The sequence below is a fragment of the Tamandua tetradactyla genome, chromosome 6, assembly GCF_023851605.1.
Source record: "Tamandua tetradactyla isolate mTamTet1 chromosome 6, mTamTet1.pri, whole genome shotgun sequence".
NCBI classification, from domain to species: Eukaryota; Metazoa; Chordata; class Mammalia; order Pilosa; family Myrmecophagidae; genus Tamandua; species Tamandua tetradactyla.
The window spans coordinates 175,028,741-175,051,088 of record NC_135332.1 but is presented as its reverse complement, the minus strand read 5'-3'; the positions used below and the strand labels follow the sequence as shown (position 1 = coordinate 175,051,088).

At 40.1% G+C, this 22,348-nt stretch overlaps 1 protein-coding gene across 4 annotated transcripts in view; it reads left to right on the top strand.

Annotated features, from left to right (window-relative positions):
* Positions 1–22,348, top strand: part of ADCY8 (adenylate cyclase 8) — a 241,915-nt gene that overhangs the window by 104,139 nt on the left and 115,428 nt on the right. For all 4 annotated transcript variants that reach the window (XM_077167672.1, XM_077167676.1, XM_077167674.1 and 1 more), the window contains exons 6-7: positions 12,637–12,795; positions 18,776–19,046. In XM_077167672.1, the coding sequence (XP_077023787.1) occupies positions 12,637–12,795; positions 18,776–19,046 (430 nt within the window). The remainder of the gene's footprint in view (positions 1–12,636; positions 12,796–18,775; positions 19,047–22,348) is intronic.

Here is a 22,348-nt window from a genome sequence, read left to right as displayed (position 1 = left end):
CTCTCTTTCTTGCACTTTTTCACTTTTTTCTTTCTTCTTCTCCCTTTCACTCCTCTTCTTCTTCCTTCCTTCCTGCTTTCTTTTCCCTTCTTTCCTTCCTACCTGCTTTCTTTTCCCTTCCTTCCTTCCTTCCTTCTTTTTCTTTCTTTCTTCCACTATTTCTCTCTATATGCCCCATTCTCAGCCTGTTTTAAAGGTCATTAAAATACAGCATTCACAATGATACAGCAGGAGAGTCTCTTTCTAGTACATGAACAAAGGTGCTTTTGCAAGATTATTTGTAATGGTGAAGATGGAGCATATCTAGTAATGGAGCATATCTGATAAAGCTGATATTGCTAGAATGGTCACCATGCTCTAGGAACCATACTAAATTATTTCCCTGAGTTACCTCACTTAATTCTGACAACAATCCCACAAGGAAACTCCTATTACTCTCCCTATTTTTCAAATCAGGAAATGGAAGCTCTGATACAGTAAATAGCTAGTACCAATGGCACACATCTTGTAGGCCACAGAGCAAAGACTCTGAGCCATGTTTATATGATTCCCTAAATGTCCAAAGGAAGGGAAGTGGTTATATCAAGTCTGATAGACCTATAAAATAGGAAAATGAGTAGCCATTAAGCATCATGGTTTACATTAATAATCAATGACATAAGAAAATGCTCATAGGTTTAAAGAAGTATACATAGTAGTACATATATACACACATGTCTTTAGGGCAACCTTGATTAAATACATATATATGTTTATTTATTTATAGGAAAGAGAAAGACATAAAGCTCAGTGTGATAGAAAATGAATGGTAATAATTCTCTTCTGTAGTCCTTTCTGTCTTTTCTGTTTTTCAGAAATAAGTATGTGTTATTGATGTAACAAGAAAAGAAAATGTTATTTCATTTAAATAAAAACAGTAAAGAAGTTTCAGCAGGTGGAGATGAGCAGTAAGGTGTCCTTCCCTTCCCTCAGGCAATGACATCTGCAAAAGCAGAGTTAGATTGTAGGGAGGTGGGTCTGGGTAGCAAACACAGGGAGGAACATGCATTCTGGATGGTGCCCTAGGGTGACAGTTGCATGGGGCAACTCTAACTGGGTAGGTGACTGAGATCTTCGGGATTTGTGAGTAGAGAAGTCTAGCAGGGTGAAAGCTGTCTGTCCCTTTTAAATGCCATGAACCCCCAATTCGATGATGCTGTGATCCATTAGTATCCTTGAATCGATATATATTTTCACCGTAAATGGAAAGCACCTCCCAATGATACTTCTGGTATGAGACCATGTGACATAATGGAAAATGCTTAGAATTTATAAATAGGAGAACTCAGTTCACTTTCTACTTCTAAGAACCTTGAACAGAGCAGGCCACGGTGGCTCAGCAGGCAAGAATGCTCGCCTGCCCTGCTAGAGGACCCGGGTTCAATTCCTGGTGCCTGCCCATGTGAAAAAAAAAAAAGAACCTTAAACAGCTCTATGATGGCATCAAAGTTCTTAATGTAAAATTATGCTTATTTTTATTGATAGGAAATAAAAGTATTAATTTATGTGATGGATTGAGATGAGACTGGTCTATAATTAGAAAAATGTATTCATAAGGTGATTTTCTAAAAAATAGGTTTTATTAACTTATTAATAAGGTATGCAAAATCAGTGAATCACATAAAATTTTCCATCCATGAATTTTACATGATGTATCTTGTGGTAGGTTGTATGTAGAAGAAATAATGTCCCCAATTCAGAATGCTTGGGGTTTTGAATGGAGTCAGAGAAGGGCCAGCAGAAAGCCTTGTCCCACAGAGCTTAGAAAAGAAATAGCTGGGTGACATGGAAGGAAATCCAAATGACTCAAGAGAGCTTGGCAGGAGCAATGGAAGGAAGTTCAGGCCAGTAGGTAGCTGCAGGGTGTGTGTCCACAAGAGGCAGAGTCTTGGCCAGAAGGAGGAACACTGGGTTTGAGCTTTCTAGAACCTGAAAGAATGTTTGGTGAACTTGGAAGGGAAAGATACAAAGTGAAGCTTCAGGCCAGGCATCTCATTTTGACCTTGGACAGGGAGGAGAGAGGGTCACCTCAGGGAAAGAAAAGACATTATATTATACAATAAGAGGAGGAAGAACAGGGGATTAAGGGAGATAAAAGGAGCCCCAGTGAGCTCACGAATACCCAGGGGGCTCCACAGTCCTGAGTTTGTGCTACTTTAGGATGAAATTGCTCTGAAACAGCCCAGACCACTCCCATGCCCTGAGTTGGCCAAGGTCAGGAACACCTGGCTCATAAGGAGAGGATGAGCTGGGAGCAGAGCAGATGACCCTCACTATTCTTCTCACATCTGGGTGCCAAGCAGAAGCAGATTGCCAACATCCAGTACAGCTTCAGAAATGCCACGTGCTAAGTGGCCAGGCTAGACCATTCCTTTTATATTTTTCTCACTAGTTCTTCACTGTTTTTGAGCAGAAATGTACTTTAGATTTTCTCCCTACCTTTCCACTCCTAATAGCAGGAATTTAATTCCGAACGTGGTGCAAGCAGCACTGAAGTGTTCGAAGCTCTTTTGGCTTGGAGTCTTGTATAGTAAGTACCAGTCCGGGTCCTACAATTTACATCCTGTGTGACCTTGAGCAAGTGACTCACCCTCTCTCAGCTCCAGCTGCCCTAGCTGCAGAATGGGGATAAGCAATCACAATGTAAGCTCCATGAACACAGGAATTGTTTTGTGTATTTGGCTCACTGCTTATACCTGCAGAGGTGTTCAATGGCCACATGAATAAATGAAAGAATGAGTGAATGAATGAACTCTGTAGATGACATAGGGTGGTTATGAAGATGAAATGAGATTATGAAGATAAGTCTTGCTACTGAGAATGTAGTAGGTCTATCTTGATTCTCTCAGAGACTCAGTTCCTTCATCTGTAAAGTGGAAATTTATATTATGTGTAGGTACCTATATCACAGAATCTGTGTGGGCATGGAAAGAGACCACAAATAGGGAAACACTTAGTGACATCTCAACTTCCATGCTAGGATAATTCATGGTGGCTATCAGACATTTTAAGAAGCAGGTGAACCCCATTTGGGGAAGGGACTTGGACACAGAAGTCCATTAGAGGTTAAAGAATGGATGGGCGTTGAAGATGAAGTCAGGTTTACCCCCACAGTTTTGGCAGCCCCCACCCTTACCAGGACCCCTGAAATAGCAATGCATGGAGTGCAACAGAAACCTGCAAACTCTGTAGATCTACAGCAGGGAACCCAATACAAGTCCCTGACTCTGAAGATTAAATGGTAGGAACTGTGCTGTTCACCTGTTGTGTTGAGCCAATGCAGACTCCAATGGTCCAGAACCTGAGCATAGCTTCTTTTGAACCCGAGGGCAAGGTAGGGTAGTGTAAAGAGTCCACTGCATATAGACCCACATACCTGGGATAAAATTTCAGCTGTTCCACCTAGCACTGTCTTACCTGCTTCTTGTGACTCAGTTTACTTGTTTGTAACTGGTGCTGGTAATGACACTTAGGGCCCTTGGGAAGATAAGACTTGATGCCTACACACCAGGTCCTGCACAGTGAAACACAGTTGACCTTCTGTAATGAATTCTCTTCCCTTTCCTTTTTCCAGAATGTTCAGTGGTTCCATTTTCTTCTGGGAAGCTGAAGATCAATCCCCCATTTCTTACTAGATTATAAATTAGTTCAGAATTTTGGGAGCAGTCTGTGCCTGAAGATAAATTAAGTGGGTCAGTTGAACCTAATTTGAGGTATAAAGAATGAGTGTTTTAGCAGAACTAGGTGAAGTGATCACTTTATAACTTTTCATTGGTCTGATTCCACCACTGAAATTTAGAATTGTTACTAAGAAATAAGAGAAATTAATAGTAGCTACTATTTTTGAGTGTTCAATATGTACCAGGTCAAGTACATTGCTTGCATGATTTACAAAACTATCCTAACAACCTTGCAAAGTACTAATTCTCTTCCCCAGTTCCCCTGAAGAAGCCAGAATTCAGGGGCCAATACCATTGGTCCGAGATCCACAACCAGTAAATGGATGAGCACAACAGAAAACCAGCCCTGCTTTGATGCAGATCCTACGTGGTTACTGGCTCTTGGTGGTCTTGAAAGTGTTTTATTCAGCAATGAAAAGCAGATATCATTCTCACTTTACAGAAGGGAGAAGATATGTGATTTGCTCCAGCCACTGCCACCAATGAGTGTTAAAACCAGCACTGAAACTCCAGTCTGTGACTGCAGAGCCGATAAGTTGGATGTTTGTCCTCCCATGGTACCAAACTGTCACTCTGCTAAAGCTATTCCCTTTACCCATCCATTTGTTTAACAGTAGAGACCGTCTGATTAATAAATCAATGATGACTAAGAGATTACACTTCCTGTCATTCAATCCAGCAATTTCTATAAATTAATTAATTTGCTTAAAAAAGAACCATTTGAAGAATTTAAATTGAAAGAAAAATTCTAGGTTTCTCCATCTTTTCCCATAAAACTGTAGGATTACTGTTTAATAGTTCAATTAAAAGAAATAATGCCAAGTGGGCCACGGTGGCTCAGTGGCAGAGCTCTCACCTGCCATTTCAGAGACCTGGGTTTGATTCCCATGTGAAAAAAAAAAGAAATAATGTCTTCAGTTTTTTACTGGTTAACTATTGCTGTGTTCCCAGCTTGATATAGAGCTACCTTCCAAAAATAGTTTCAGTGGATTATCTATGAAAAAGAAATCTTAAATGGAAATTTACCATGAAAAGCAGGTGAGAATGGAGCTGCTCATTTGGAAGGGAGAAGGTATGGAGGGCAGCTTCCCTCTTCCAGGGCAAGTTCAAAGGCACCTCTGTGGCTTCCCTGGGGATCATAGATGCAGCTTGTGAAATCCACAAGGCTGTTGAGCAAGAAAGCCCATTGACTTTGTCCATTAATTCCATAAGTGCTTTGAGCACTAATTACAGGAATAATTACTACCTTTAGGAAACTCAGAATTTAGAGAGAAGAAGAAGAAGGTGCAGATGATTGCAAGGCAGGAGTTCAATAGTCATTTTCTTTCTGCTTGCAGCTGATGAAGCACAGCAAAACATCCCCAAGTCTCTATTCTGAAATAATTGAACAGGATACATAGCTCAGAGTAGAAATCCCTCCATTTTAGCTTCAGGAATGCTCAAAGCTCCTCCTACAAGGACTGATCTTGAATTATACTATGTGTGCTTATGGTTCTGTTGCATCACAGGGCAGCCTGTACAGACTGCAACAATGTCTGTAAATTATTAATCACTTTCATGCAGTATCAGCCCAAGTTTTACTTAAACCAAATCCCAGACATGAAGGAAGGAAGGAAGGGAGGGAGGGAGGGAGGGAGGGAGGGAGGGAGGAAGGAAGGAAGGAAGGAAGGAAGGAAGGAAAGGAAAGGAAAGAAAAGAATTTTAAGTCTTCTTTTTATGATTTTTGTTTTGTGGAAGAAAAAAATATGAAATATCTTTTCATTAAGATGCCCAGTGCCTTCCTTGTATAATGTGAATTGCCTAATGACATTAATGTCTCATGTGGTTTAATAATCCCTCATGCTTGTTGGCAAAGCTCTTTAACATCCATTACTTCCTTTGGGCTCAGAGCAGCTCTGTAAGTGAAGCAATCAGGTAAAGTTACTTCACAACCATTGACTCGTTGCCTAGGATCCTACACAGTACCTATGTTATAAAGAGTGTGGGACTTAAACACACAACAGTTCCAGTTTAGTCCTAGAATTCAGCTTACTAACTCTGTGGCTCAAGGAAAATCCTTTTACTTCCTGGGCTGCAGTTCAGGTAACCAAGTAATCTTAAGTATGTGTCAGGCACTATTCTGAAATCTCTGCACATGTTAACTTAATCCTCACAATGCTATGATTATTTCCATTTTATAGATGCAGAAATTGAGGTGTACAGAGATCAAGTGATTTGCCTAAGGTCATACAGTCAGTAAGTAGCAGAGCAGGATGCAAGCTCAGGTAGTCTGGCACTAGTATCCATGATAGCAATCCCTATACTATAGTGACTCTATGTAATGAGTAGAAATGTAAATTGGGACTGGTGATTGTACTGGACAGGAGAGTTCTGCTTATGCTGCAGTAACAAACATCCATCCAAATCTCAGTGGCTTCAAATAGCAATGGACGGTTTTTCATGTCCATTATGGGTGGAGTGTGGGGAGAGGGTCAGGTATCACTGTACATCATCCTCATTCAAAGAACTTGGTCAAGGAAGGCTCTTCCACCAAGCTTCCTTGATTGAAGGTGATGCAAGAAAAAATAAATAAGATTATAATTGATCAAGTATTTGCTCTTAAAGCTTCTACCCAGAGAAGACACATATCACTTCTGCTTGCATTTCATTGTCAAAAGCCACCATTGAACATTCAGGAAAGTGAAATCCTGTGCATTGGATATTGTGGTACAGGAAATAGTTAGTGGACAGCACGGATGCCACTCCCAATGACCTCCCTCACAGAGACCTGTTGGGTAAGTGCACCAGAAACTGAAATGCTCCTCTTGGTGTACTGAGTGCTGTTTTTCCCTTTACCTTATTAAATTTTTTTCAAATTATCCTTATTGTTTTCATTGTCAATGGATACAGCATACCATATATATTTTAACCTAAATGTTAAGTGCGAACAATGGCCCAGAAACCAGGAATGTCACCAGGTCAACAGTTGTCTCATTCTTTAGCTTTAAGCAGTTTTCTAATGCCCAGGGCTTACCTTTCTGATATCTAATTTCTTTAGATTTCCACTGTCAATCCACAACAACTATACTTCCTTATTTTAAAAAATTGCACTGGCTGGGTCTCACCCTCAGTGAAAACTGACACAGGTGACTCTTTCCTCCTGAGAGGAGGCCAGTATGGTCTGGGAAAATCTGACTGGGATCTATAATATCTAAGTAGACCCTCCTAAGGGAAAAAAAGGCTGCATACAGGCAGGGCAAGAAACAAGAAAACAAGAACTGAAAAATTCTGATCCATTAAACAAAACCTATGCTAGGGGTCTAAGAATAAGCTGAACTGAATATCAAAGAACAGATAGAGAACAAAGCCATCCAGCAAGAAAATCCTATATAAAAGAGGGAAAACAATCTCCAGAATAAACTAATTAAGGAAATTAAAAATAATGAGTCATACTAGGAAAATTGAAGATATGACCCAGTCAAAGGAACAAACCCACAATTCAAATGAGATACAAGAGTTGAAACAACTAATTCAGGATGTTCAAACAGACATGGAAAATCTCATCAAAAACAAAATCAACAAACTAAGGGATGATATAAAGAAGGCAATGGGAAAACAAAAAGAAGAAATTGAAAGACTGAAAAAACAAATCACGGAACTCTTGTGAATGAAAGGCACAATAGAAGAGATGAAAAAACACTACAAATCTACAATGTTAGATTTCAAGAGGCAGAAGAAAGGATTAGTGAACTGGAGGACAGGACATCTGAAATCCAACAAGTAAAAGAAAATACAGAGAAAAGAATGGAAAAATATGAGCAGGGTCTCGGGGAATTGAATGAAAAGATAAAGAGCATGAATATACATCTTGTGGGTGTCCCAGAAGGAGAAGAGAAGGGAAAAGGAGGAGAAAGATGAATGGAGGAAATTATCACTGGAAGTTTCCCAACTCTTATGAAAGACTTAAAATTACAGATCCAAGAAGTACAACGTACCCCAAACAGAATAGATCCAAATAGACATACTCCAAGACACTTACTAATCAGAATGTCAGATGTCAAAGAGAAAGAGGAAATTTCAAAAGCAAGAGAAAAGAAATCCATCACATACAAGGGAAGGCCAATAAGACTATGTGTTGATTTCTCAGCAGAAACCATGGAGCCAAGAAGACAGTGGTATGATGTAATAAAGATTTTAAAAGAGAAAAACTGCCAACCAAGAATTCTATACCCAGCCAAATTGTCCTTCAAAAATGAGGAGGAAATGAAAACATTTTCAGACAAAAAATCACTGAGAGAATTTGTGACCAAGGGACCTCCTCTGCAAGAAATACTAAAGGCAGTATTAGAGGCAGATAGAAAAAGACAGGAGATAGAGGTATGGAGAAGAGTGTAGAAATGAAAACTATCAATAAAGGTAAAAAGAGAATAAAATTAGATATGATATATAAAATCCAAAATACAAAATTGTAGAAGAAAATACTGCCCTTACAGTAACTATGCTAAATGTTAATGGATTAAATTTCCCAATCAAAAGCCATAGACTGGCAGAATGGATTAGAAACCATGATCCACCTATATGCTGTCAACAGGAGATGCATTTTAGGCCCAAGAACAAACATAAATTGAAAGTGAAAGGTTGGGAAAAGATATTTCATGCAAATAACAGTCAGAAAAGAGCAGGAGTAGCTATACTAGTATCCAACAAATTAGACTTCAAATGTAGAACAATAAAAAGAGACAAAGAAGGACCCTATATATTAATAAAAGGAACAATTAAACAAGAAGACATAACAATCATAAATATATAAGCACCGAGCCAGAGAGCTCCAAAATACGTGAGGCAAACACTGAAAAGAGAAATAGACACATCTGCCATAATAGTTGGAAACTTCAATTCCCCGCTCTTATCAATGTGTAGAACATCCGGATAATGTACAGAGGATCAATAAAGAAACAGAGAATTTGAATAATACAGTAAATGAACTAGACTTAACAGACATTTATAGGACATTACACCCCACAACAGCAGGATACACCTTTTTCTCAAGTGCTCATGGATCATTCTCAAGGATAGACCATATGCTGGGTCACAAAGCAAGTCTCAATAAATTTCAAAACATTGAAATCATGCAAAACACTTTTTCGGATCATAAAGGAATGAAGGTGGAAATCAATAACAGGTAGAGGGCCAGAAAATTCACAAATATATGGAGACTCAGTAACACACTCTTAAACAACCAGTGGGTCAAGGAAGAAATTACAAGAAAATCAGTAAATATCTCGAGGCAAATGAAATGAAAGCACAACATATTAAAATTTATGGGATGCAACAAAGGCAGGGCTAAGAGGGAAATTTATATCCTTAAATGCCTATATCAAAAAAAAAGAAGAAAGAGAAAAAAATCAAGGAATTAGCTGTTCACTTTGAAGATCTAGAGAAAGAACAGCAAACTAACCCCAAAACAAGCAAAAGGAAAGGAATAATGAAGATTAAAGCAGAAATAAATGAAATTGAGAACATGAAAACGATCAAGAAAATCAACAAAACCAGAAGCTGGTTCTTTGAGAAAATCAATAAGATTGATGGACCTAAAAAAAAATTGCACTATTTCTTAAAATTTGGTAATAACAGAGAATTCAAAGATTCATTGTAGTATATGAAATCTCTCATCCATTTCTTCTTTTAAGAAAGGAGGGAGGGTGTCAGGTATTTAAGATGTACTATAAGCAAAGGATGATGCTTTAGGCTGTGAGAGATGCAGAGGAAACAGACTCTTGCCTCCAAGAGTAACCAGAGCTGAGTAACTCTGCCGATACCAGAGCTGAGCTCCGTTCTAGGCTCGGAGTGTCACCATGAGAAAGAATCCAAGGACTAAAAAGCAAGTAGCAGTAAGCATTGAAGTTTATTGAAAGGTTAGTACATACCAGAGAAATTACCAGGGGCGTGCTTAAGGGAGAGGCACATCCTGAGTGGCATGGATTTAGCTTGTTTTATAGGGAGGTTTTGCTAGCAGTGATTTTCCATTTCGACCTTTGAATGCCAGGCATCTTCTTGGCCTCAGGAGGAGATAACCCATCATTGCTATGGCCTCCTGTCACATACTAACAGTTTGTTCTAGGCACATAGTTTAACAATCTTTATGACCCTAGGCTTTCTGTTATTAACTAAGAGCTTGTTTCAAACCCAAGATTTTATAAGCTTTATGGTTTTGTGGGATTTGGGTGCTTTAGGGGAAATTCTTGTCCTAGGGAGCTTTCAGTTGTACACTAGCTCCTTCAGAGCTGGATAGGGTCCCAGGGACCACAGTCTCAATGCCCTATTCTGTCCTGCCTCACAGGGACTTATAATCTTCATCAGAGAGCTCAAGTGTATGAGAACTTGAAAATGAATGGTGTGCGTGAACACCCATCCGTCCATCCATCTATCCATTCAGTCGAGTCCTGGCCAAATGCCAGACAGTGCTGTGTTTAGAAGACTAGATGAGGATGAGCCGTGGGAAGCCTCTGCCCTTCAGAAGTTTACAGTCTAGTAGGAGAGACAGAGGATTGTAATGTAACACCCCAACCACTGTTCACCCAGAATACGTAGGAGTGCTGGGAAAGGCCCTCAACGCAGACTGGGACAGCATGAACACTTTCTAGTGAAGGTGACCCCCAAGGTTGACCCTGAATAATGAAGAAGAGCCCTTCAACCAAATGAGGGAGTGGGCTGTCCAGGCTGAAGGAACATCGTGGGCCCAAAGTGGGGAGAGATGTGCAGGGTTCAGGCAGTGGCTGGTATTTTGGATGACTGGGTCTAAATGTTTCTATGAGAGATGAAAGCGGTGATTGAGGAACTGGGCAGCTCATGAAGGAGTTTGTGTGCCAGACAGGAAATTTTAATAGGCCAGTGGTATCTGAGTATTTTGATCCCTCATCTTTATTTAAAAAAATACTATGTGAGGACATGTGATACCTAAGAAACCATGTGTCATTTATTATCTACTGTATTAATGATATTCATATACTTTCAATATATGCTACAGAGCATACCCAAGAGGAATATTATATGGGTAATAATGAAATCAATATTTTTTTTGTTGTTTTGTTTGTTTTTATTTATTTATTTGCATGGGCAGGCTCCAGGAATTGAACTCAGGTCTCTGGCATGGCAGGTGAGAATTCTGTCACTGAGACACTATTGCACCACCCAATGTTTTTAATTGATTAGAATACAAAAACCATTCTGCCCTCACAATTTTTTTACTGAGAGTGGTGAGTTTGAACATAAAAATAATTGGATATTTTTTTCATCTTAATGGTTTGTGACATGATAATGGAAAGGTCTAGCTCAAAATTCAATTTATTCCTATACCTTGCTTAAATGGCTATCAGACATAGATGTATACAAGACATATACAAGACAGGTAGGTCTTGGAGGAGAACTTGCATCCTTGGCTGTGTTTTCTAAGGTCTTGCCACTAATCAGTTCAGCCAAAGTTTTGTATAAATCTGGTTAGGAAGTGTTCTTTTGCCTTGATACCAGTCAGTTATTCTTACATACTCATCAGAAGGCAAACAAATGGGTTCAAAACTGTCTGCAACTCTTAATTTGAAATCTTTTTAAATAGTTGAGGATATATGCTGCTCTGAGAATTTTCATAGATGTTATAACTTAAGTTTGATGAAAATTCACATAAAGATAGAAACATTCCTGATTTCCATATTCAAAATTCTCTTTTCAGGGCAGGTATTTCTTTTGAAGAGCAATTACTTTCTCAATCAATGTTAAACTATCATCTTTAGCTTAGGAAACAAATTAAGCAGGTGCATGAGGCTTTTTTCAAAATATTTGCTAGAGGAACTATTAATGCCAACCAGTTATAAAAGAAAAGTCAGCAAATTTGGATTCTTTGTCTTTTAGTCAAAGGAAAATGGGTAAATCATCTTTAGGTTTGACAGCTCGTTAAACATTTTGAAGTAAAAGAACCATTGGATCTCAAGTGATAATTAAGAGTTTCTAATTATTTTCTCTACTATTTCAACATATAGCCTACCATCTGAATTTTTGTGTCTATAAAATTTACAACAGAAGTGAGAACATCTAAAATTGTTTGAAATATTCTGAAAGCAAAGAAGAGAGTAGGTGTTCCCAGGGGCACCCTAATGGGGAAACTGTCCTCTTTTCCCAAATGTCCCCTCCCTGCTTACAGCTGGGATGGTTGATTGATTTGGACACTGTGAGGTCACTAGGGTCAACCCATATATCAAATTTTGGCGAAATTTTCCAAGCTAAAAACCAAACGCTATCAATGGCCATTCTGATATTTTCTTCCTGGCTTCCAGTGGATAATCCAGGTCATCCTTTAACTGGAGCACTCTTGTTTGGAGACCACTCCTCTCAGGAGTAGGATTCAGGAAAGAATTTAGACAAGGGAGCAGTGAGGGGGCATGGCCATGCTTGTGTTTGGAAGGAGTCACCAGTAAGCATGTAGACCATGGGCAGGAAGGAGATCAGGCTGAGGCAGGGTCCCAAAGTGCAGCAGAGGGTGACCTGAACTAGAGTGTTGGCAAGAGGAATGGAGAGAAGGAACAGAAGAAAAAAAGTAGTCAAGTTGGAAACAAAGTGTGCAATGAAGTATAGAATTTATAAGATACCCCAGGATTATGCATGCTTGGGTAGGCAAAGATGCTGGTACCGTTCCGAGACAGGGGATACATAGATGAGCATGTTAGGGGAGAAGAGTGATAAGGGCCCTTAGAAGTTCAGATAAAAGGGTAGGGGAATTCAGTAGAGGAAAAGAATCCTCCCAATTATCAGGGAATCCTAGAAAGATTCTTGAGAAGGTGACATTTGAATGGTCAAGAGTTGAATTTATGGAGTGGGCAAGACCAGGTCTGCCTTCAGGGTCTCATGATGCTTACGCATGTGTCTCTCCATTCACCTATTTTGACAGGTATGTGCGGTCAAGGACGAAGCATGATGTGGACATGCGGATTGGAATTCACTCAGGCTCGGTGCTGTGTGGTGTGTTGGGCCTGCGGAAGTGGCAATTTGATGTCTGGTCTTGGGATGTTGACATTGCAAACAAGCTCGAATCTGGAGGAATCCCTGGGTAAGCCAAAACAGTGCCTTTTTCTTGCTTAACCTTGTGATTTTCTCATTATATGACCATGGGTTTCTCATGGGAAGAATTCAGCAATACAGATACAAGAAACAGTTATTTGGGAGGAAACGAGTCATTGAAATGTCATATAAATACTGACCCCAAAAGTCTCAATGAAGACCAAGGATGGTGGAACATCACCTAGGTATTGTGGTCCCAGTTCATCATAGCATTGGTTCTTAACTTTGACTGCACTTTAGATCGACCAGGGAACATTTAAAAATTACTGGTGCCCAGATCCCATGCCACCTCAGTTAAAGCAGAATCTGTGCTTTCGGCACACATGTGTGCACACATGTGAATGCACACACATACACTCTTAAATTCTAAGCCAGGGTTGAGATCTACTAACCTTCTATATGATCTTGGGCTCAACTCAGAAGACCCTCCCTCACTCTTCCTTGAAACCTCAGCTCTCCAAACTTGGCTGGCAAGACCTGTGAGTATAGAATACCCAAAGGTACCCGTGTCCTAGACAGCTTGATTAAACAAAAGTAGCATTAAGATTCCATTTACAGAGGGGTGCCTGGGGACTCAGTGTTAGGAAGATCACCTGCCATGTGGGATACCCAGGTTTGACAGCCAGTGCATACGCACAAAAAGAAGATTCTATTCACTAAACTCTATGTTGTGTATATGGTATCGCAATAAATTTTTTTAAAGAGTTCTGTTTATATAGATTGGTCCTAGTAAGAACTCAGATATTTTCAGCTGGTAAGTGATTTTCTTTAGCCCCTCTCCCTGCGAGATGTTGGAAGAAAGAACTAAAGGAAGTAAGGGAGACAGCAAGCAAAGAAGAAGAAGGGAAGATAATAGGCACCAGACAGACAGAGAGCACTTACACATGTCCTTCTCCCTGCCTCTGAGACCTGCTTTTGGAGTAGTTTTGCCGATTATATTTAGCATCAGGTAATATGGTATCATGCCAGAAGAACTGCAGGAGGTGGAATCAGAGAAACCAGGATTCTATCTGCCCTATACTAAGCTGTGTTATCTTTCAAACGTTATGTCAAGCATGTGCAGTACCTGGCATATAATTTCAGTGCTAATTTTGACTTTCTTAATTGTATCTGTGTGGTCTCTGGCCATGACTTAACTCTTCTGAGTCTCACTTTCCTCACTACAAAAAGAGAAATGATAACACTTAGGATACAGTAACTCATGAATGTAGCCCCTCCTCCATGAGACGTTGTTTTTTCACCTACCAAGTGGGCACAGTCCACCTCAGAGATCCACTCTGAGGAGCAGCAAGGGCACTGGGCATGAGGCGCATTGTGGACTGTGCAATAATGTCCCCATGCCAGATATGTTCTTACGAGAGTCCTTCACTTCTTCATTGAGGTGTGTCATCATAGCTTGCCATGCAAGTTTAGAACCAAGGTATGCCTGATTTGCCTCTTCTTGGTTTCTTATATCTTTAAATTGTTTGTGATTTTCCTATAAGAAACTATCTGCTGAAATCAAACAAGCCAGAATGCTGGTCAATCCATGTGTCTTAAAAGTGTAACTGAATGGGGAATTACCACTATATGCAACGGCTTTCCTGTGCATCTTTGAGGATGCAGAGATACTGCATTTATGTCTGGAATCCAGCTTAGCTAATGCTCTTGGCAACATTAAGAAACCGAAATCTGACTGAGTTTAAATCATGAGGCATGAGTTTGAACCCTGAGTTTACTGCTGTATTGGCCAACATTCTCCAGGGAAACAGAACCAACAGAATACACACACACACACATTATGAGATTTATTTAAGTAATTTGCACACAGACATGGAGGCTGGCAAGTCCATACTCTATAGGGCAAGCTGCAAGCTGGAAACTGCAATTATGGTGATGTTAAAAATCCTGGGAATTCTGGCAAGAGTCAATGCTGAAGCTGAGGCAGAAATTCTTCTTCTGACCTCTGAAATCTCAGGATTTGATTTTAAGACCTCCCACTTATTGGATGAGGTGACTCCCACATGGCTAAGGACAATTTTCTTTGTTTGTTGTAGATGCAGCCAACTGATTGTAGCAACAACCAACAAAATATAGATACAAACAACATCTACAATATACCCTCATCATAACAAGTAGCCCAGTAGCTTTACCAAACAATTTGTCACCATTACCTAACCAAGTTAACATATGTAATTAATCATGACAATCACTTATCACTTACTAAAAGTGGTGCTAGCTCCTTAATCCCCCTGTGGGGTTCTTTCATTGTAAAACTGAGCTGAAAACACTACCAACCTCAAAATGTTGATTCTAAATGAAACAGTGCTTAAAAAGTACTTAGTCTATCTTTTATACAATATTCATTCTGCTTAGGCATCTGATAAACTCAAAAGTGGAAATTCAGTCATGCCAAAACATATCTCCAAATCCTGCATGGTTTCTGATTGTTTTGGTCTGTGTTTTTCTGCTTCCTAAATGTCTGATTATTTCCTAGTCTTATCAAATAATATATATGGAGATAAACTTCACTTACTTTCCCTTTCCACGAGAGAGTTGATCTAAGTATGTGTTGACTACTGAGTATGCATGAAGAAATCTATTAAATACCATTATACCATTTGACCTTACAGCAGTCTATTTAGTAAATATCAATTTAATTTTTTTAATGAAGAAACTGAGGTTTAGAGAAATTAAATAAGCTACATAAGAACAACTATTAATTGTCTCTTTACCTACACATCATGGTCTCCCATTGTTAATTTATCAGTTCACCTTGCTCAGGTTTGTCCTTTATTAGGCATCTCCTGGCCCTCGCTCTGTCCCAGAGCCTATGACAGTGAATGCAACACAGGAAGAAGGGAAGGCAGAGAGGGGCGCAGGGGGGCCCACGGCTCCAGTGTCGCGGTGGTTGAGAGGCTAAACCAGATTAAAATTCGGCCTTACCAGAGGCCCCAGCTATGTGGCCTCAAACCATGTCTTAACCTCTCTGAGGCTCAGGGCCCAAAGCAGCGGTTCCCAGACTCCAGGTGCCTCTGATCCACTGGAGGGCTTGCTGAATCACCGAGTTTCTGATTCCGTAGGTCTGGGGTGAGGCCCCAGAAGTTGCCTTTCTAACAAGTTTGCAGGGGAGGCCGATGCTGCTGGCCTCGGGGCCACAGTGAGAACCACTGTTTTAGAGCTTTTGTTAAATGAAGTGGTGCGCATGGACACCTTTGTCCCACGCTCAGTAAATATTAATTGTGGTGTGGTTGTACTGCTGCTACTACTACAAAGATGCAGCTGTGGGTCTTGGAAAGACTATGGAGTGGAAATCCTTGTCTCAGCCCAGCACCGCCACCTACTCCTGGCATGACTGTGCGCCATTTACTTACTCATTGTCTCTGGGTCAGTTTCATTCTCTACAAAATGAGAAACAATAATGCCTACACTCAGGGTTGTTGGAAAGGTGGAATTATATGAGGTCATGGATGGAGTCAAGCATACGGCAATATCTCTGACCACGAGATACAATTTATGCAATTGTTAGATCTTATTTACCATCCTCATTATTAATAGATCCTGGCATTTATAAATGCCAGAAAATGTCAGGTTTACCTGACACTCAATATATGAGAATATTGCATGAGAATTGACTCATTTCCTTAGGGGAAATGTAAACACCAGGAACTCATCTGCAAATATCTTACTCCAAAGTGCAAGTTAGCAAGGATGAAAAAAAGAGCATCTAAAACCCGTTTCCATTAAAACATTTAAGTGTATGTTGATTATAATGTTAGCAGAAAGCTCAGTAATTAAGTGAAGGTGAGATAGTGTTCTCTGCTGAAAACATAATACTGGTTTAGTATATGCAAATATTAGTCCCCTTGCACTGAATAATAAAATGTAGGATCCAGAGAAAATGCCAAACTGGGTTGATATTTAACATAATTATTTAAAAGAAAATTAGCCATTGGGCTTTACAAAACCCTCCAGGAGTTGCATTTGGCCTGAAATTAAAAAAAAAAAAAAAATCAGCTTTCTAACCTCAAGCTCAGAGCTTACACTGAGAAGGAAGGCTGGGCCATCCATTTCATGGAAAGTCAAGTGACTGAGTAAATTTCCCAGATCCAGGCTACTGAATTCTATGTTCACCAAGAAAACTCATCTCGAGAATATTTTTAACTTATTCAGCACATTTCTCAAGAGAGCACAAACATCTTTCACATGCTTTTATTTTTAATGTCTTTCCCTGGAAATGAATAACAGAAATACTTATTTGGAAAACATGGGGAACGTGCCTTACATGATCCAGAATGCATTGTTTGTATTTTCTGGCTATTTCTTTACATAGCCTTTGCAGTGAATTATTCTCTCTGTAGGAAGGAATTTAGCAGGATAGGTTAGAAGGTGAGAACAGGAGGCAGAAGTCATTCAAAAGTGCAATACAATTGCAAAAAACACTCTGAAAACAGAAACTTCATTATTTCCTTGAATGTATTGTTTTTAGGATTACAGAAACCAAAAACTACTGAGCATGTACTTCATTCATTCATTCAAATGAAGCTGACCCAGGGAAATGACTTTTAGGATGAATCTGGGAGTAGGAAATTGTGTAGAAAACGTGGGGTGCATATTCTAGGCAAACGGGATGCCTTGTTCTAAGATGAGTAGGTGTGAAATTGCACATTGAACTTGGAGAAGTGCCAACTACTTGAATAGCTAAAGACAGCAGAGAGTGGAGGAGTGTCAGAAAATGTCCCCTGGAGTCTCAGGCCCAGAAAACCGAGAATTTGGAGACTGTGTTTGGAAGTTAGATGGTGCCCAAAAGCCTTGAGAAGGCAGCAGTAAACAACAGTTATGTGATCGCAATGAAATTTTTGAGAATACTCCTAATAATTTAATCATTTGTTGTAAAAAAAAAATCACTGTTTTGAATACTTGACATGAATCAACTAATTTAGTCTTTACAATGACCCTAAGAGTTGGGGAGTGTCATTAGTTCCATTTTATGGGTGAAAAAACTGGCTCATAGAAAGGAGAAGTGATTTGCCCACAATTTTTCAGCTGGCAGTTGGCAGAGCTGGAGTTTGAGTCCAGGCAATCTGGCCACAGAGTCCATTCTCTTCACCACCGCTCTAGCTAACCCACAGTACACCGCGGCACAGTCAACACTTTGATTAACTTGGGCAATCATGAAGACAGAACCCCTCTTCACAGAAAGATTTACCATTTGCAGTTCCTCAGATTCAAGTTTGACCCTAAAAGTCCTTGGTATCATCTCTCATTCTGCTGGTAAAGAAATGGGAATCCTGTGCTATGGTGGTTGGTGACTGCGCAGGAATGAGTCTCTCAGCTTGCACGTGCCACAGCTTCTTCCCCTGTATAGGGTATAGGGGAAATTGTATCTTATAGTGGTTTGCCCAAAATATCCTGAATGCAGCCCTGTTTATAGCACCTTCCCTTGTCCTTAAGAAAACTATAGACAAGTTGGAGAAGCAAGGTACAAATATACGAAAAGTAAAATGATAGGTAAAGGGGAAAATAATAGTTCCCGACAATGAGAGATCTGTTGTTGCATGACCATTTGGACACTAATTGCCACTGGGGTTCAGAAACATTTCTGGAACTCACCTTTCCAGTATAATCAATACCACTACAAAAAAAAAGCACCAATTCTTAAAGGTCACTGGGATCAGGCTGATACTCATAGGAAAATCGAAAAGAAGCACTTAGGTGTAGCTCAGCTGGGGATATGCTTGATCAGAGGCAACCGGGCTGCTTGGGGTGCAGTGAGTGACCCCTTTCTCATGGATTTACACTTGAAGCTTCTGTTTTCTTTGATTCTTTCTGTTTTGTGTGTGTGTTGGGGGCGAAGGGACAAATACTGTCCTCGAGGATGTGTCCTGACAGGAACCCATGGACCAGCCGGCTTCTCCCGGGACCCAAATCAGCAGTGGCCTTTGTGGTGACCTCAGGAAAGTGTAATGACCTGTACTTTGTCCACGCAGGAGGATTCACATTTCCAAAGCCACGCTGGACTGCCTCAACGGGGACTACAGTGTGGAGGAGGGTCACGGCAAGGAGCGGAATGAGTTCTTGAGGAAGCACAACATCGAGACCTATTTAATTAAGCAGCCTGAGGAGAGTCTACTGTCCTTGCCCGAAGACATTGTCAGGGAGTCCGTGAGCTGCTCGGACAGGAGAAACAGTGGGGCGACGTTCACAGAAGGATCCTGGAGCCCTGAGCTGCCCTTTGATAACATAGTGGGAAAGCAAAACGTAAGTCCGCACTCCTGCACACCCGGGCGCCTGGGACTCTGAGGCCTCAGAGAAAACCAACTCATCATTAGGCTTTCCTCTGCAGAGCACCATAGGTGCAAATAATCAAAGTATCCCCACAGGGCAGGATTAGCCTATGTACGCGGGCCCAGAAATGCCACAGGGCCCCTGGTACCCCTTCCTCCTTTATTTTTTTGACCTACCTAAAAATAAATATCATGCAAAGCTGCATTGCAGTTTTATAACAACAATAAAAGTCACTCATGTTGAGAAAGATAAACCTGATTTTATTAAACTAGCAACAAAAGCGGATGGTCAGGTCCATGACAATACCTCTTTTTAGGTGGTTGGCCAGCTGGCCAGTGGCCCCTGGGCTATAAGAGCAGGAGGGCGCTGTTGATTTGGGAATATAAAAGCTGATTAAGGGGGCTGACAAGGAACATATAATTTCATGCCATCCACGTAATTCCTGCCTTACAAAGGATGGCTTCGCATCTTATATGAGGGGTAGGTTTGCAGAGTCAGCAAGGAAGTGCAAATCACTAATAATCAATTATTTTTTTAATTTTGGATCAATTATTTTAATTAAAAAAAATTTTTTTAATTGTTTCTTCCAAAGTACAGTCACACCAAACCCGATGAGGGGCCCGAACTCTGAAAGGCACTGGTTGGAGGCAGGGTTGAGGGGTGGGGAGTGGGGAAGCCGGATGGGCACGGGGCAGGATGCTTATTCAGAGCTTGGGGGCATGGGGGGGCAGGGGGGCGAAATCACCCATTTGCATATGGATTTTTGCCTTTATCAAACCACTAAGGCCCAACACATGTGGTTGAATCCATATCAGTTAAATGGTCTGACTCCACTGTGCTTTTTAAAGGAACAAACAGTTTTTTTTGAAAAGCCAATAAATACGAGTTATCTGACAAGCATCTTCCAATGACCTCCACATCCAAGCAGAAGCTGAGTGCTAAAAGAAAAAATAATCCATGGACATGCCCTGCACAAACAGCAAACCCTACGTTAAACTATGGACTATAGTTAATAGTAGAATTATAAAAATGCTCTTTCATCACTTGTAACAAGTGTACCATGCCAGTGCAAGGTGTTAATAATAGGGTGGAATATGGAAATCCTATTTTTTATGCATGACTGTTCTGTAAATCCACAACTTCTCTGATTAAAAAAAAACTAAGTAGAGCAATGCAATAATTTCTCATTGCTTTATGAAGACATAGATGGGTTAAAGTTTTCGAATTCATGGACCTGAATCTTTCTCACTAACTTGTAGATATAAGAAAAATCTGTCTGCTTAAAGATATTTAAAATGGAAAAGGTAAAAATGCTGCACAGTCCCCCATCTTTCTTCTGCACTTGGAAGACTGATAGGGAGTGCTGAGGCCAGGCTAATTTTGGTTTCGTTCCAGCTCTGTTTGGAGGAGCTATGGAACAGGCATGGACAAGCCCCTACTCAGGAAAGCTGCAGGCTGAACCCACCCACATGCCCTGCAAGAGCTGATCCTTAGGTCTTGATGAATCTTTTGTGTTCAATTTCCCGAAAATTACTATAGCCATACAGGTCATCACTAGTTCCAATGCCTAGTTCTTTTTGCTATCCCTGAATTGGAGTGTATGGCACAGCATGTTATTACGTCAAAAAGTGATCTCATATACTTCCTCCAGTGGATACGTGGCTAGCTGACAGTGCTCTCTCTGCTTCCTCTGCCTTTTGATTGCTTGACCCTAATTGCTATTTTTTTTTTAGAGAGATAAGGAGATATATGCCTTACCGTAAATACCTGAATGACTGTGCATAGAGTTCTCTCTTGGTTTTTTGTTTTTGTTTTTGCTTTTGGCTTGTCTGTTTGGAAAACTCTTTCCATTTGAGCTGATTGTGGAAATTGAGATAATTACTTATTGTTCTAATCTCCGTTGTACCTGACCTCACTACTAATTGCTACTAATAACTGAGAACAAAGAAGAGAGAGGTGGAGATGCTTGGTTTTATTCCATGGTTGACTGATCCACTAAAATTGTTTGGAATTTTTTAAGTTAAAATATTTCTTTGTGATCTGCTAAAGACATTTGCTGGTGTCCTTAAGGGTTATTATAAAAGATGCCATTATTTCTCAAAGATTATCAACCGTGTATTTCTTATCATGCCTGAGTTTTGTCTGGCTGCAGCCTATCTGTGGCATCTTCAGCATGAAAATCTCTATTTTGAAGTCTCCTACTCAAGAGCCAGTGAATATGTGCTGACATTCATAATAACTAAGAGGCACTAATAACATTTGGAAATGACTGCACCAATTATATCAGTCACAAGCATTCAGAGCTTAGGCTTAACTGTCAGCATCAGTGAACCATATGTGCAATTCAGAGACATAATGTGTCCCTGGATGCGAAAGGTATCAAGATGGTCTGGTTGAGATTGCACTATGCCAAGATATCCAGGCAATCCCATGGAAAGCCCAGACCATCTGAGTGTTTGCATAACACAGATAAAAACATACTAATGCTTCACTGGGGATTTTCCCACTAAATAAGCCAGGTGTTTTGGCTTTTATTGATTCATAATGTGTGTTTAGAATTAATTCGTAATGACATTGCTATACTGTATCATATTCTGTACTATGTAGACAGCAGATGTTCAGATAGTTCTATTGTCATTAATTTGATAAAGATTAATTGAGCGTCTATTATATGCCAGCTACTGGTAGTAATAAAGAAGAAGGAGGGGCAGAGGAAATAAATACTGCAGAGGTAAGGTTAGCCAAGAGTTCATATGCTTCATGAAGTTAGAGACTATATCTCTTTCACTTACTACTGTTTAGCCTACTATTAGAATAGTGCATGGCAAATAATAGGATTTGATCAAAGTTTGTTGAATGAATGAATGTAGATGTGGCTGGTAAGGGTGAGGAACTGGTCATATTTGACTTCTTAAGCTTTTTGATTGGATGATTGGGTGGGAGATAGAATTGCCAACTGAAATCAGCAATATTGGAATGGAAAGAGATTGGGTAAGGAGCACTAATAATTCAGTTTGGAACATGTTGAGTTTGAAGTGGCTGTGAAAGATCCCCAGAGAGATATCCAGAAGGCTGCTGAACATACACTTCTTAATAAAAGGCATTAAAGAACTGTGCAAAGGATGTGGATTTGATACTCATCCAAATTTGAGTGCTAGTTGAAATCTTGAACATAGAAGAGGGAGTATGTAAAATAAAGTAAATTAAATAAGTAAGAAGGCGTGGGGCAAACCTAAACTAATACCAGATGGGAGGTAAAAGAAAGTGAAGACTCC